Genomic DNA, 17593 nt, shown 5'->3' with positions numbered 1-17593 from the left:
ACTAATCGTGCAGTGATTAAAATTGCTACTCCTCTTTCACTACGACTTTGGCAACATCTTCTTCCTTGGTAAAGATGGATGCAAAGTACTCATTTAGTAACTCAGAAATTGCATAGATCCCCTTTTTGGTCCCTAATTGGACCTACTTCTCCCCTTACCACCTTCTTACTATATTGACTGCTATGATTTATGTTAATTGCTTGTTGCTTTGCTTTTGATAAAATATGCAACTCTACCTCACTCTTATTAAAATATTTAATTGGATATCCTATTTAATTTACATAGTTTTAAATCCATAGGATTTTATTAGATCTTACCGAAATTCGTAAAATCTTATTATTGTCAAAATAGAAAAATTATTTTAAAAGTAGTGTACAATACACTTCAGATTCAGACTAAAAATACTTTACAATGTAACTGTGACATTGACATTACATGCAGTATATAATTTAGTATGTTTTATTTAATAATTCTTTAATTCTTACTGAATCAGAAACTACCAGTAAGTGCCAGAAAACAAATGTCATTAACATTAACATAGTATAGCAAATAACATAGCAATTAACAGCATATGAAAAAAAAACTTCAGAAATTAATTTTAAAAACAGGTATTTGAGTACTGTAAATCAAAAGTTGGTACAAAAATTACTTTGTGGTAACATACTATCTAATTGATGAACTGTTCTCTACCCTATAGTATTGAAATTATTTCTGTATTTCCCAATTTTATCTCCATTGCCTGTTTTTTCCATTTGTTTTGTGCTAAACCCCAGTACATAATTTTCAAAGAGAATGCAAATTATTAAAGCTGATACAGTAAGTAGTTTACCTTGGTCAATGATAAATGTGTTGATTTAAAGGATATTGAAACAGGCACTAGTAATACTAGCCTATTATAAATCCAATTTTATCGTGGTTTACTTTAGACTTTAAAAACTGAGTATAAAATTGTCTCATGTTCAACAGCTTTAATTTTTACAAGTGTAGTTGCTGCAGATCATTTGTTATGTTCGCTAATGTTGTTTCTTTTTATCTACTCGCTACATTTATTAAAATTATGACCTTATCAAATTAACATTAAATTTTACACTACATTTTTGACAGGTTGTCTTAAATACAATGCAGAAAGTGCAGGCAATTAAGCGTTTATAATTTGAATAAATCTTAGAAAGCTTTCCAAAATCTACTAAGAGAACAAGCATCTCAAAATATTTTTGCTAATTTATTCCTCTTGTGTGTGCTTCTTCTTTGCCAAAAATAATGATTCCTACTGTATTCCTTTGGTACCTTGCCCACATGTCCTTCCTTCTTGAGTGAGTCGAGACAGTGGATGGTGACAAACTATTTGACCACGTGACATCAAAACCAAGCATCCAGACACTAGCAGCAGCTACTGGATAGCAATCAAGAGCAAGAATTCTGGTTTACTGTTCTCTTGTTTAATGCCAATTATAACACCCTTACTGCCATTTTGCTCGAGATCAACTAGCTCACAGCAAACTAAGATTCAACCTTTGGTCTGTATAGCTCAGCTGCACACTCCCTGTACTAGCTGAAACGTCACGGTAGTTCACACTTTAATTAGACCACATTCACATAAAAACTAAAGCAGTAAATTAAATCTCCCTCTGAATCTTTAAAACCATTTTCACCCTTGTTCATCTTCTTCCAAAGTTTTTTCCCACTCCACTCCTCCTGTAGACCCATATCCACCCAAATTCCATACATTCACAGTTCCAGGAGGAGCTACTGGATAGCCACCAGAATTAGGAAAACTGGAAGATTTTCCCTTCCTGAACAAGGTATTTTTGACCAATGGTAGAGCACCAGCCCAGCTCAGATCACCTAACTCTTCACTGTTTGAGGAAATCTAACTTGGATTGCATGGGTTACTACATTAACAAGCTGAGTAACGGGGCGATTACTATAAGAAAGATTTATTGTACTTTACCTGCATCTTCTGCTCTGTGATTTGTGATGAACATTCGTAGATCTCTTCCACTCATTGCTCCTACAGGAAAAGTGGTTCATACCAGTTTCATACAGTACTAAACATCATTTTAGTGAACTAGCGTACTCTATATGAGAAAAGTTGATGTATAAGTTATCAATAAAGTATGGTCACTTTCTGAATGAAGTAACAAATTTTTCCACATTTAGAGTCATCATTCAAACTCTGACAAAGGGTCATGGACCTGAAATGTTGGACGAGATTTTAACTCAATCAAATCCCACCCAACTTGCACAAAGTTAAAATTGGCCTGTTAACTCTGTTTCTCTCTCCACAGATGTTGCCTCACCTGCTGAGTATTTCCAGTATTTTCTGCTTCAATTAACTTATCTGTTCTCAATGCAGAAATTGACAAACGTGACAAGTATTTTCAGTATTTTCTGTTTCAGTTTCATTTAAGACTATCATGTGATGCTTTCCTGTCCTTTCACTCACATTGTCAGGGTTAGTTAAAATATTACAAGTGATTTCTGGTTCTTTTACTGTTCACATTACTTGTAAATGACAGAAGAATACATTTTTTGTAATTTGAAAATCTGTTTTAGCATACAGCTTTCCAAAAGACATTGATACATTGGAGAGGGATCAGAGAGGAAGACTGACTTGGCTCAGCAACCTTATCCAGTGAGTACATGAATCTTACAGCTCAAGAACATGTCCAGTTCAATAGAAAGTGCTGTAAATACTCAGCAGGTCTGGCAGCATCTGTGGAGAGAGAAGCAGAGTTAACGTTTCTGGTCCGTTGCATTTCATCAGGGTTCATATGCTGCCAGACCTGCTGAGTATTTCCAGCACTTTTTGTTTTTAATTTCAGATTTCCAGCATCTGCAGCATTCTGCTTTTATTTTGTGTCTCCAGTTCAATGTCTGGTATGTGCTCAGTTAACAGCTACAACCTCCTTAACAGCAACTTACATTAATGTAGTAAAATGTTCTGCAGTGCTTTTCAGGAGAGTAATCAGACAAAAATTGACACCAAGCCAAAGAAGAAGATATTAGGATGAGAGATTAAAAGCTTTGTCAAAGAGGTAGGTTTTAAGGAGTGTCTTAAAGGAAGGGACTGATGGAGAGGTTTAGGGAGAGAATGTCTTAGCTTAGGGATGGACAGCTGAAGGAACATCCTTCAATGGTGAGGAAAAGGAAATGGGGAATGCGCAAGAGGCCAGTGTTGGAGAAAGGCAGAGTTTCTGGATGGCTCTAGGACTGGAGGAGATAACAGAAATATGTTGGGGAGAATCCATGAAGGATTTGAACATAAGGATGCGAATTTTAAAATGGAGACTTTGGTAGATTGGGAGACTATGGTAGATTGGGAGTCAATGTAAGTCAGCAAGAACAAGGGTGATGGATCAATAGAACTGGTGCATTAGAATACAGGCAACAGCGTTTTGGATGGGCTCCAATTTATGGGGGGTGAAGGATGGGCGGCCAGCCAGGAGAACATTGGAATAGTTGAGACTGGAGGTGATAGAGGCATGGATGTGGCTTTCAAGAGTAGATGGACAGAGCCAGGGGCAGAACGGGGCAATGTTACAGAGGTAACATAGAAACATAGAAAATAGGAGCAGGAGTAGGCCATTTGGCCCTTCGAGCCTGCTCCGCCATTCATTATGATCATGGCTGATCATCCAACATCTGTTCCCGCTTTCGCCCCAGACCCTTTGATCTCTTTAAACCCAAGAGCTATATCTAACTCCTTCTTGAAAACATACAGTGATTGGCCTCAACTGTTTTCTGTGGTAGTGAATTCCACAGGTTTACCACTATCTGGATGAAGAAATTTCTCCTCATCTCAGTCCTGAAAGGTTTACCCATATCCTTAGACTATGACCCATGTTTCTGGACTCCCCCACCATCAGGAACATCCTTCCTGCATCTGCCCTGTCAAGTCCTGTTAGAATTTTATAGGTTTCTCTGAGATCCCCCCTCGCTCTTCTGAACTCCAGTGAATATAATCCTGACTCAATCTCTCCTCATACTTCAGTCCCGCCATCCCAGGAATCAGTCTGGTAAACCTTCGCTGCACTCCCTCTATAGCAAGTATATCCTTCCTCAGATAAGGAGACCAAAACTGCACACAATATCCCAGGTGTGGCTTCACCAAGGCCCAGTATAATTGCAGCAAGACACCCCTGCTCCTGTGCTCGAATCCTCTCGCTATGAAGGCCAACATACCATTTGCCTTTTTTACTGCCTGTTGGACCTGCTCAAGCCAGCATCAAATAGCATGCCAAGATACAAACAGTCTATTTTTGCTTGAGGCCGTGATGAGGGAGGGGAATGAAATTGAGGGCTATGGAGAACATCAAGAATGGACATGCAAGTGAGATAATAATAAGCATTCATCACCACCTATATTTGTTCTCAGGTCTGTGTTCTGGCTTCACTAGATTGAAACTTTGTTCTGTTCCAGCTACACAATAAACAGAGACAAAAGTAGAAAGTATGATCCTAAGAGTTAAGGCACTATGTTACCAGGAGACTTGCAGAACTGAACTTGTCCACATTGGAAAGTGATATTTTCTCAAATCTTTAAAATGCTAAGAAATGTGAGTGATGTAGTTGCACACAGGATTTGTGACTTAAATCCAGAAATAAAGGACGTGTTTAAACTTAATAAACCTCCAGTGAGACGAAAAGCTAAAATATTCCTTTCTCCGCAGTGTAATACACATGTGAAATGATAGCTCAAGAAAAGTACTTAGGGCAGAAATAAAATAACTCCTTCAGAGGAAACTAGATAACAATCTAATCGGAAACAGGATTGGAGGTTAAAGGTAACAGTGGAGTTAGATGATCCAACATGCCAGAGGACATGCTGGTCCCTAGGTTGACAGGGAGATGAAAGGAATGTTGTTATTGGAGTACAACTGGCTAGGGTTGAATAGTACTGATATGAGGATTGCTGAATATTCTGGAGTTTGGTTGATTATGCTTGCGAATATTGGCACATTAAGTTTTTGCAAATGCACAAAAACTGGCCTGGCGGGTTGTTAGGACAATGAATTTTACCTCTGTTGATAACTGAAATGGTAATAACAAGCCCTGTCAAAATAAATTGGACAGAAGTAATTTCCTGTTTTGGTGGGAAAAATAAAAGGTGCTGAAAATGCTCATCAAAAACTGAAAATACTTATTGATACTTCAAGAGAACAAATTTGCTTCAAGGATTACTTGATGAACTAGTGGCAAGGTACTGTAAGGTGACCAGCCCCCTAGCAATGAGTCAACATTTTCACAAAAGGAGGAAGAGAAGGGTGGAAGTTAATGAAAGAACAAATACACAGTGTGAAGTCTCTGACAGATTAGATTGTACAAAAGCCAAATGCTGAAAATACTCAGGCAGGCAGCATCTAAGGAGAGAGAAACACAGTTAATATTTCAAGTCAATGACCTTTCATCAGAACAGGGAAATATTAGAGATGTAACAGGTTTTAAGCAAGTACAGAGGCAGAGAAATGGGGAGAGGTGGAAAGAACAAAAGGGAAGGCCTGTTATAGGTGCAAGTCTGGATAGATTGAATGACAAAAGGGATGATGGTGCAAGGCAAAAGGAGATGACACCAAGACAAGTAAAGAAACAAAAGATGGGTCTGGAATTGGTGTAAATGGGAGTAGCAGAATCATCAGCAACAGCTGCCATCCAAAAAAAGAGGGCAGAGGTCATGATCTGAAGTTGTTGAAGTCAATGTTGAGTCCCAAAGGCTGTAAAGTGCCTAATTGAAAGGTGAGGTGCTGTTCTTCGAGCTTCTGTTGAGCTTCATGGGAACAGTGTAGGAAGCCGAGGACAGAGAGTTCAGAGTGGGACTGGGGCTGAGAATTAAAATGATAGGAGACCAGAAGCTGAACATCACGCTTGTGGACTGAACAGAGGTGTTCCGCAGTGCAGTCGCTGAATCATCATTTGGTCTCCCCATTGTAGAAGAGACCACATTGTTAATACAATAAATTGAAAGGTACAAGTAAATTTCAGTTTCACCTGGAAGGAGTGTTTGGGGCTTTGAACAGTGGGAAGAGAGAAGGTAAAAGGGCAGGTGCTGCATCAACTTCGCTTGCATGGAAAGGTCCTATGGGAAGGGGAGTCGATGTTGGGATTGTGATTGAGGAGCAGACTGGAGTGTCGCGGAGGGAACGGTTCCTTTGGAATCTTCTTTTGGGCCTCCTTATCTCGAGAGACAATGGATACGCGCCTGGAGGTGGTCAGTGGTTTGTGAAGCAGCGCCTGGAGTGGCTATAAAGGCCAATTCTGGAGTGACAGGCTCTTCCACAGGTGCTGCAGAGAAATTTGTTTGTTGGGGCTGTTGCACAGTTGGCTCTCCCCTTGCGCCTCTGTCTTTTTTCCTGCCAACTACTAAGTCTCTTCGACTCGCCACAATTTAGCCCTGTCTTTATGGCTGCCCGCCAGCTCTGGCGAATGCTGGCAACTGACTCCCACGACTTGTGATCAATGTCACACGATTTCATGTCGCGTTTGCAGACGTCTTTATAACGGAGACATGGACGGCCGGTGGGTCTGATACCAGTGGCGAGCTCGCTGTACAATGTGTCTTTGGGGATCCTGCCATCTTCCATGCGGCTCACATGGCCAAGCCATCTCAAGCGCCGCTGACTCAGTAGTGTGTATAAGCTGGGGGTGTTGGCCGCTTCAAGGACTTCTGTGTTGGAGATATAGTCCTGCCACCTGATGCCAAGTATTCTCCGAAGGCAGCGAAGATGGAATGAATTGAGACGTCGCTCTTGGCTAACATACGTTGTCCAGGCCTCGCTGCCGTAGAGCAAGGTACTGAGGACACAGGCCTGATACACTCGGACTTTTGTGTTCCGTGTCAGTGCGCCATTTTCCCACACTCTCTTGGCCAGTCTGAACATAGCAGTGGAAGCCTTACCCATGCGCTTGTTGATTTCTGCATCTAGAGACAGGTTACTGGTGATAGTTGAGCCTAGGTAGGTGAACTCTTGAACCACTTCCAGAGCGTGGTCGCCAATATTGATGGATGGAGCATTTCTGACATCCTGCCCCATGATGTTCGTTTTCTTGAGGCTGATGGTTAGGCCAAATTCATTGCAGGCAGACGCAAACCTGTCGATGAGACTCTGCAGGCATTCTTCAGTGTGAGATGTTAAAGCAGCATCGTCAGCAAAGAGGAGTTCTCTGATGAGGACTTTCCGTACTTTGGACTTCGCTCTTAGACGGGCAAGGTTGAACAACCTGCCCCCTGATCTTGTGTGGAGGAAAATTCCTTCTTCAGAGGATTTGAACGCATGTGAAAGCAGCAGGGAGAAGAAAATCCCAAAAAGTGTGGGTGCGAGAACACAGCCCTGTTTCACACCACTCAGGATAGGAAAGGGTTCCTTTGGAATATGGAAAGAGGAAGGGATGGAACGGAAAGATGTGTTTTCTAATGACATCATGCTGGAGGAGGTGGAAATAGCAGAGGATTATCCATTGAATGTGGGCTCTGTGGGGACGGGGAAGGTGAGGACAAGGGGAACCCTAATGTGGTTCAAGGAAGGAGGCGAAGGGGTGAGAGCAGAAGTACGGGAGATGGAACATATACAGTGAGGGCCCTGTCAACCATATAAATGGTCATTGGAACTGTGTTTAATGGGCCAAATGAGCTCATCTTAACTACTGCTTTCTTGTCTTATTAACCAACTTAGTCTAGTTCATATGTATTATGCCACTCAGTCTTATCAACTGAGTCAGAGAATTTAATATTACTTCATTTTAAATTTAATGATGTAGCTTAATAAGTATGTACTAATTCACTATGCATGGCAGAGAAACAATTAATGGCAAAGATCGCAATGGTATAGTAATACCATATCTTGGGTCAAAGATTTAACGTGGTTTCACAATACTGCCATAAACAATCCACACGAAATAACTTTTGGAGAGAAAAAAATCCAGTTTACTGGAAAATTGTTTTCGCAATTTTTCCTCCTTTTAATGCCTAAATTGATAACAATTTTAACTCACATCTCAGAAGCCCTGACAGCTGCGATCACACCTCAAATTTATCGGTGATCCTTTATTAGAGGCGGGTTTCAGTGCCGGGGGCAGGTGAGCTTGCTGCAATGGTGGCCGTGTTCCCCTTTACATCTTCCAGGGCCGCGAATCACTTGTGCGCGGATTGTTGACAGCTGACGCCGTGATGGCAACCAAGTACGCGCTTCCCAATTGGCTTATTTCGCATTGGCTCTGCTCAATGGAAGCGAGGATAGCTTGTAGGTCGGCCAATACGGACGGGTCGTGCCGAACACCAGGGTGGTGACGTAGCGGTGATCGGCTCGAATTTTCCCTTTTCCTCTGAAGTTGGAAGCTGCGAGTGCGAGGGAATGTGCTGCTTGAACGGGGCTTCCGTTCACCGCTAATCTTCCATGGTTCCCTCTTCAAAGCGAGGCCCGCTCAGGCAGAGCAGTAAGTTTTTCATTGTGAATGAGGGGTGTGTGAGCGAGCAGAGAGTTGGCTCTCGGGGTGCAGACAGGTGTTCGTGCCCCGTGGGAAGGGAAGGGAAGGTGGCCAATGTGTTGGGGGTAGAAAATGTGCAGGGGAGACGGGGATCCTCCCTCGCTTCTATCTAAATGCTCATTTTAAAGGGAGGGGGGGGGAATCAAACGAAACGGTATCCGTGACCGTTTCTTCCCTATTGTTCGTGAAGATGAAAACCGAGGCGCGAATGCTCAAAATGTACCGTTTTGATTTAAATGTTTTGCCGCTGTGTTCCGCTATTGTGAAGTGTTTCAATTGAATGGTGTTTGCTATCGTGAAGGTGTGGCGACAATGGAGCGAAGCTTTCTATTTAAACAAGTAGTGTTTTGTTTTCGGGTCCCTTTGATGTCTGTCTGCCCCCGCCCCTTGTTTAGTGTAATTTTCAGTGCAGTAATCATGGAATATGACTATTTTCGAAACAGTTCGAAGAACTTGAGTGTTTTTGTAGTATTGAGGAAAAAATACGCCTTTGCGCCAATGTGTGCTGCATTGGCTATACGGTCTGTCGCGAATATGGTTCCTGATTCTAAATGGTGATAAAACAGTTCTTGTGTAGTAATTGGGCGTTACCAAATCTCAGCAAATGTGACTGGTTTTTGGTAACTTTTAACGAGGTAGATTAGTGTTACTATCGGATATTCATAATTGCAAAAAAGATGCCTTTTTATTTAAGTAATTCTTTGCGAGCCATTACAGAATTTAAGACCTTTGAACCAAAAGTATAGCATTGCATGTATTTAGATGAGCGTCTGACCCTGACAATTTTCTGGAATTGACTATGGAAATACATTTTGTAAGCGTGATTTCAAATTGGTTAAATGAAAGTATTGTTTCTAGTTTAGTGAATTCATTGTATCATTCAATTCAGAACTGACTGGTATCTAATTTTGTTTCTTTGTGTCAAAAGTGCATAAAATTATTTTGTCGAGCAGGATTAGTTATCTACAAGGAATAATTTTATAGAAACCTGTGAGCTTTAGAAGACAGTTACCTGCTTGTCAATTTAACCCGTTCATTGCATTCTTAGTTATACTGCACTCGGGAATAGGGTGCTTCAATTTTTCTGCTTTGAGCTCAAATTAAGATATTTGGATCACCTATAGCAAATCTAGTTTTAAGTGGAAACAGAACTTAGTCTTGCATGCCTCCATCGTGGCTTAGAAAGGTGAAAACTATGCAGGAACTGGAGATAAGCAGTCATTTGAATAAGGAGCCATTTGGTAGATTACAGATCTTGCATTGGGAAGGGAGCAGGAAAAATGTCAATTGCCTACTAAATTTAACTTGCTCTTCCAGCAAAAATTTCAGTACTGTTAGATTAGTATCGAATGTTTGAGAGCAAAGGAAATGGAGAGGCATTTGCACAGCACCTTGTTGCTTCTCAAATGCTTGTCCTTGATATGAATTACTTTGAAGTTCTGTGACCAGACAATATAAATGTGCACAGCAAGATTCCAAGAGATGAGGCACATAGAATCTAGAGCACAGAAACAAGTTATTTGGCCCAACTGGTTTCAGTGTTTATACTGCACATGACCCTCCTCGCATGAATGATTTCTTCCCACCCTCCCCCGTGTCTAGGAGAAGTCAGTCGTCATTCAGCCCGTCGACTCGGTGCCGGCTCTCCACAGAGCTATACTGTCAGTCCCACTGCTCTGCTCGATCCCTGTAGTCCGACAAGTCTTTCTCTAAGATGACCATCCAACTTCCTCTTCAAGTCATTGTTCATCTCTGTTTCCACCGTGCTTGTGGGCAATGAGCTCCAGGTCATTACCACCTGCTGCGTAAAAATCAAGTGTTTCCTCATATTCCCTCTAACTTTTGCCCAAAACTTTCCATCTGTGTCCCCTAGTCCTTGTACCATTTATAATGGAACAGCTTTTCCTTGTTTAATATCCAAGCCTGGCATAATCTTGTACACTTCGATTAAATCTCTCCACAATCTCCTTTGTTATAAGGAGAACAAACCCAGCTTTTTCAGCCTAACCTTGCAGCTAAAATCCTCCATCCCTGGAACCATTCTGGCAAATCTCCTCTGCACCCTCTCGACACTCGCATCCTTCCTGAAGTGTGGTGACCAGAACTGGATGCGATACTCCAGTTGGGGCGTAACCAGAGCTTTATGAAAGTTCAGCATAACTTCCCTGCTTTTGTACTCAGTGTCTCTATTTATGAATCTAAGATCCCATATGCTTTACCAACGACACTCAATATGTCCTGCCACCATCAAAGATCATGAACCCCAAGGTCCCTCTGTTTCTGTGCACTTTAGAACTGTGCCATTAAGTATATATTGCCTCTCCCCATTCCTTCTGCCAAAATGCATCACCTCACACTTGTCAGTATTAAATTCCATCTGCCACTTGTCTGCACATTCTGTTAGCATATCGATTTAGATTAGAGATACAGCACTGAAACAGGCCCTTCAGCCCACCGAGTCTGTACCGAACATCAACCACCCATTTATACTAATCCTACATTCCCAACAAACATCCCCACCTGTCCCTATATTTCCCTACCACCTACCTATACTGGTGACAATTTATAATGGCCAATTTACCTGTCAACCTGCAAGTCTTTTGGCTTGTGGGAGGAAACCGGAGCACCCGGAGAAAACCCACGCAGACACAGGGAGAACTTGCAAACTCCACACAGGCAGTACCCAGAATCGAACCCGGGTCCCTGGAGCTGTGAGGCTGCGGTGCTAACCACTGTGCCGCCCTATCTATGTCCTGTTGCAGTCAGTTGATATCATCCTTACTGTTTGCTGCAGCTCCAAGTTTGCTGTCAGCAAAGTTTGATGTTCTACTCAGTATTTCAAGTCATTTATATGTATCAGAAAAAGCAGTGCCCCAAGCACTGACCCTTGGGGAACACCACTGTACCGTACGTACTCCAGTCTGAAAAGCAACCATTTACCGCAACTTGCTGTTCTTAAGCCAATTTTTTTATCCATTTGGACACTATTCCATGAGCTTCAATTTTCTTAACCAGCCTGTTATGTGGTACCTTATCAATGCTTTCTTAAAATCCATATTAACAACATCCATTGCTTTCCCTTCATTAACCCTCTCAGTTACTTCATTAAAAAAATTCAATTAGATTAGTCAGGCCTGATCTGCCTTTTATGAATTCATGCTGACTATCACTAACTAACCCAAACCTCTGTTCATAGTTTCCCTGATTTATAGTTTCTAAAACCTTAGCCACTCTGATAAACTAACTGGCCTGTAGTTGCTAGGACTGTTCTTGCACCCTTTCTTGAATGAGTGTCACATTTGCCACTTTCTAATCCTCTGGCACCTCCCCCATAACTAGGGAAGAGTGGAAGATTATGGCAAGCCTTTCTGCTATCTCCATCCCCAATTCCTTTAGCATCCTGGATGCAAGCTGGCTGGACCAGGTGACTTATCTACCCTAAGCATAGCCAGCCTCTTTAGTCCCTCCCCTGTCAATTTTTATCCTATTCATTGCTACTCTTTGTTACTGATAGTTTGTCAGCCTCCATTTTCTTCGTGAGCATTGATGCAAAGTACTCAATATATTAGCATAAAAGCAAAATACTGCGGATGCTGGAAATCTGAAATAAAAACGAGAAATGTTGGAACCACTCAGCAGGTCTGGCAGCATCAGTGGAAAGAGGAGCAGAGTTAACGTTTCGGGTCAGTGACCCTTCGGAACAGCTCTGCTTCTCTTTCCACAGATGCTGCCAGACCTGCTGAGTGGTTCCAACATTTTTCGTTTTTATTATTCATTATATTAGTCTTGACCTGTGCCTCTATATTATCCTCTTTGTCCCTAATAGGCCCCACTCTTACCACTCACTCATTATTTATATGCCAGTAGCAGATCTTTGGGTTCCCTTTTATGTTGACTGCCATTCTATTTTCACATTCTCTTTGTGAGTGTTATTTTCTTCCCTCAACTTATTGTATATGGCCTGGTTCTCACTTGATAAGTTCATCTGACGTGCAGCATACACTTTTTTTTGTTTCATCTCTATCTCTCGTCGACCATGGAGCCCTGTTCTTGGTTCCCCTACCTTTCACCCTCAATGTGTTCTCCTAGAAATTCCTCCCCTCCTTGTCTTTTACACTCAAATTATCCCAATCGATATTTAGGTAATTCAAGTCCCCCCAATATCACCACTCTGTAGTTCATGCAATCTGTGATTCCCTGTCATTTAGGTAGGTCATTTAGCCCCCTCAAGCCTTTTCCCCATTGTATGAGGTAAGTGTGATCCCTGTATTCTCTTCTGCCCTGTATTCATCAAGCATCCATTAAAATGTATGCTTCAACCATTCCATGTGGCAGTGTTGCACATTTTCAACACTTTGTGTAAACATACTGCAACTCTACTTTTGATCAGTTAATGGCTATCCACTATTGTGCCAGTTCATAATTTTAAACACCTTATTAATTCTCATTTAGTCTTCCAGGAAAGAGTCCCAACCTGCTTAATCATTTGTGGTAATTGCATTTTTAAAATTTTGATATCCTTCTGCACTTTCCCCAGTTCTTCAATATCCTTTCTATAGTATGGAGATGCCAATATCATCACCCTCTGTAAGAACAAGGGTGACTGCAACAACTACCGTGGAATCTCCCTGTTCAGCACAGTGGGGAAAGCCTTCGCTCGAGTCGTCTTAAACAGACTTCAGAAGCTGGCTGATCATGTCTACCCTGAGGCACAGTGTGGCTTTCAAGCAGAGAGATCTACCATTGGCATACTGTTCTCTCTCTTCGCCAGCTACAGGAGAAATGCCACAAATAACAGATGCCCCTCTACGTTGCCTTCATAGATCTCACCAAAGCCATTGATCTCGTCAGCAGACGTGGTCTCTTCAGACTACTAGCAAAGATCGGATGTCCACCAAAGCTACTAAGTATCACCTCGTTCCCTGACAATATGAAAGGCACAGTTCAGCATAGCGGTGCCTCATCAGACCCCTTTCCCATCCTGAGTGGTGTGAAACAGGGCTGTGTTCTCACAACTACACTGTTTGGGATCTTCTCCCTGCTTCTCTCTCATGCGTTCGAGTCTTCAGAAGAAGGAATTTTTCTCCACACAAGATCAGATGGCAGGTTGTTCAACCTTGCCCGTCTTAGAGCGAAGACCAAAGCACGGAAAGTCCTCATCAAGGAACTCCACTTTGCCGACAATGTTGCATTAACATCCCACACTGAAGAGTGTCTGCAGAGACTCATCAACAGGCTTGCGACTGCCTGCAACAAATTTGACCTAACCATCAGTTTCAATAAAACGAATCTCATGGGACAGGGCATCAGAAATGCTCCATCCATCAATATTGGCAACCACGCTCTGGAAATGGTTCAAGAGTTCACCTGCCTAGGCTCAACCATCACCAGTAACCTGTCCCTAGATGCAGAAATCAACAAGCCCGTGGGAAAGGTGTCTGCTGCTATGTCCAGACTGGCCAAGAGGGTGTGGGAAAATGGCACACTGACACGGAAAACAAAAGTCTGAGTGTTTCAAGCCTGTGTCCCCTGTACCTTGCTCTATGGCAGCGGGGCCTGGACAATGTATGTCAACCAAGAGTGACGTTTCAACGCATTCCATCTTCGCTGTCTCTGAAGAATCCTTGCTATCAGGTGGCAGGACCATATCTCCAACGCAGAAGTCCTCGAGGCAGCCAACATCCCCAGCATACGCCCTACTGAGCCAGCGGCACTTGAGATGACTTGGCTATGTGAGCCGCATGGAAGATGGCAGGATCCCCAAGGACGATATTGTACAGCGAGCTCGTCACTGATATCAGACCCACCAGCTGTCCGTGCCTCCACTGTAAAGGCGATTGCAAACGCGACATGAAGTCCTGTGACATTGACCATAAGCCGTGGGAGCCAGTTGCCAGCGATCGCCAGAGCTGGCGGACAGCTATAAAGGCGGGGCTGAAAAGAGGCGAGTCAGAGACTCGGCAGTTGGCGGGAAAAGAGACGAGTGTAAGGAGAGAGCCATCTGTGTAACAGCCCCGACAACCAATTTTATCTGCAGTGCCTGTAGAAGAGTCTGTCAGTCTAGAATTAGCCTTTATAGCCACTCCAGGCACTGCTCCACAAACCACTGATCACCTCAAGGTGCTTACCCATTGTCTCTCGAGACAAGGAGGCCAAAAAGGAAAGTATGGAGACTGGAACTACACACCATAGTCCCAAGTGTGGTTGAACCAAGGTTCCATCTAAACATTACTTTCCTTTTTGTGCTTTGTTCTTGAAACTATTTTGCACTCCTTATCAAATTATGTAACTACTTTTAGTGATGTATTTATATTGTCATGGATCTTTTATGCCCACTTGAGGGGGCAGACAGGGCCTCAATTTAATGTCTTAGCCAAAAGATGGCGCCTCCAACACTGCAGTACTCCCTCAGAGTATCACTCTGGATTATGTGCTCAGATCTCAGGATTGTGACTTTAACCCACAATCTTCTGACTTGGAGGTGAGTGCTGAGGCATGTCTCTCTATTGCTTGTCTACACTGTTAATTCTTCAAGAGATACAATAAAGTTGGTTAAACATGACCTTACTTTCAAAGCTCCACATTGTCTTTTTAATGCTCCGTCTCTGGATGTTTTGTTATCTGATCTTCTATCAAAGATTCTAGTATCTATCCCACCCCTGTTAAGCTAACTGGCCTGTAGTTCACTGGATTAGTTCTAGGTGTGCTTTGTCTTTGCTATTTACCAGTAGGAGTTACATTGGAGTGTATCTGCAGTATTGCTCTTGGCTCTCACTAAAATTAGTACAGAAGGTCATCAGCCCAATATGTATGAGTCACTGCTTGCTCTTCTCACTGGAGCAATCTACTCTGCCATTTTGTTGCCTTTTCTCTGATCCTTTTTTGTATTTTTTCAAATACCTATCCAATGTCCTTTTTCAGATAATTTGTTCTTGCTGAATACATTTGTGATGGTGCATTTCATGTTGATTTGACAGTTTGAGGCAAATTTATTTAGCTTCCCCCTTTGTTCTACTAGTGAATGTATATGCCCTTGTATGTCCTTTTGGTATGGATTTACCAACTAGAGAAACAATCTTTACTTGGCCTCCTCAAAATCTTTATTTTGAAAACCTCACGTATCCCTCCTTTTAATCTATTTTCCAGTGAGAAAAGCCCGTTTCTCACCACCCCGTGTATTTTTCTTAGGAATCATGATTTGCTTTGACATTCCTGATGTCAGTCCAGTGAAGCCCAACTGTAACCTTTCTTTGGCCATAATATAGAACCATAGAAAAATTACGGCACAGAAGGAGGCCATTCAGCCCATCGTGTCTGCGCTGGCTGAAAAATCTGGCCATCTAATCTAATCCCACCTTCCAGCACCTGGTCTGTAGTCTTGCAGGTTACAGCACTTCAGGTGCATGTCCAGGTAGCTTTTTAAATGAGTTAAGGGTTTCTGCCTCCTCCACCATTCCTGGCAGTGAAGTTCAGACACCCACCACTCTCTGGCTGAAACAGTTTTTCCTCATGTCCCCTCTAATCCTTCTGCCAGTCACCTTAAACCTGTGCCCCCTGGTAATTGACCTCCCTGCTAGGGGAAACCTGTCCTTCCTGTGTACTCTATCTCGACCCTCATAATTTTGTGCACCTCAATTAAATCACCCCTCTGCCTCCTCTGTTCCAAAAAAAACAACCCTAGCCAATCGAATCTTTCCTCATAGCTGCTACTTTCAAACCCTGGCAACATTCTTGTAAATCTCCCCTGTGCTGCCTCCAGAGCAGTTTTGTCCTTCCTGTAATGTGAGCAGAACTGTGTGCAATACTCCAGCTGTGACCAAACCAGCATTTTACACTTCCAGCAATACATCCCTGCTTTTTTATTCTATAACCAATAAAGGAAAGCATTCAATTTGCCGCCTTCACCACTCTATCTACCTGTTATATATAATATCTTTAAAATGAAGTGCTCAGCCCTCCAAGTAATACATCCACTTGTGTATTAACTAATGTGTTGTACACAGGATGTCACGTTTTTGGGCTGAAGGTATATTTTTAGTTCCTTTTCTTTATGCCACTTTGAGCCCTTTAGTGGGTTGCAGTGCAAATTCCTAACTGCCCGCACCGCCATAGTTAATATGTACACAAGAAACAAAAAAAATTGCTGATGTGGGCATTTGTCAATCACTGGACAATAAATGTGGTCATCCCAAACACTTCCCTGAATCCCTCACTACCTGTCCTACCCAGCTTTCCACCTTTGTCCCTGGGGGCAGAAACCCACCCCTTCCATGTCATTTAGAATTGCACTTTGAAACTACCCTTAGCACTTTCAGCACAATGTGCTGCAGCCATTGACTTTGCTCAGCCACTCCTTCAGCTCCACTTTTGCCTGTGTCCTCAGCAAAGCCTTCATGATCTCTCATCCTGCAAATAGTTTACCCTCCTGTACATTCCCATTGACAACTGCTGTCATTACGCACATTTCAAAAAAAAAACTCGCCTCCGCTATTTTTCCAAACTGCCACTTCATCTCCAGCCTCCTTTTCCTCAAATCCTTAAACATGCTGCCCCACCATATCCATGCACACCCCTCCAATCTGGTTTCTACCTGACAGAGCACTGGAATAGCTCTAACCAAAGTTGCACATAACCTTCTCTGTGACTGTAATCGTGGAGCATTATTCCCACCTTATTCTCACTGTAGTTTTTGATACCATCAACCACACCCTCTTAAGATCGAACACTTGTTCTCCTTGCTTGGTTCCACTTTTTCCTATCTGATTGTAGCTAGAGCATCCCAGCAATGGTATATCTGCCAGGTCACCTCTTCCTCATCCACGTGCTTCTTAGCCACAAGTTCAGATTCCACATGTATGTTGATAGTCAGCTCTAATTCTCAACACTTCTACTGCTGTGCTGTCAAACTGCTTGTCCATTGTTCAGTCTTTGCTGACCTGCAATTTCCTACAGATAAATGTTGGGAAGACCAAAGCCATCTTTGGCCCCACCATGATCATTGTATCCTTGCTAATGACTCTGTCCCTGTTTGTAGGAATGTGCTGTGCATATTGGCTGCTGTTTCCATATATGGCACTTAGTAAGTGTTGGACTGTGAAAAGCTTAGGGATAT

At 42.5% G+C, this 17593-nt stretch overlaps 2 protein-coding genes across 2 annotated transcripts in view; one reads left to right on the top strand and one right to left on the bottom strand.

Moving 5' to 3' along the window:
* LOC137372019 (coiled-coil domain-containing protein 148-like) overlaps positions 1-8128 on the bottom strand; it is a 174584-nt gene extending 166456 nt beyond the window's left edge. The window contains exons 1-2 of the mRNA XM_068035288.1: positions 7990-8128; positions 1952-2011 (exon numbers count right to left, since the gene is read on the bottom strand). Of these exons, the coding sequence (XP_067891389.1) occupies positions 1952-2006 (55 nt within the window). The 5' untranslated portion in view covers positions 2007-2011; positions 7990-8128. The remainder of the gene's footprint in view (positions 1-1951; positions 2012-7989) is intronic.
* A 121-nt stretch (positions 8129-8249) lies between these two features.
* Positions 8250-17593, top strand: part of pkp4 (plakophilin 4) — a 218474-nt gene continuing 209130 nt past the window's right edge. The window contains exon 1 of the mRNA XM_068035283.1: positions 8250-8430. The gene's annotated coding sequence lies outside the window, so the exon portion shown is untranslated. The remainder of the gene's footprint in view (positions 8431-17593) is intronic.

Source organism: Heterodontus francisci, chromosome 7 (assembly GCF_036365525.1).
Source record: "Heterodontus francisci isolate sHetFra1 chromosome 7, sHetFra1.hap1, whole genome shotgun sequence".
Taxonomy (NCBI): Eukaryota; Metazoa; Chordata; class Chondrichthyes; order Heterodontiformes; family Heterodontidae; genus Heterodontus; species Heterodontus francisci.
This window is presented reverse-complemented; position numbering and strand designations above follow the sequence as displayed.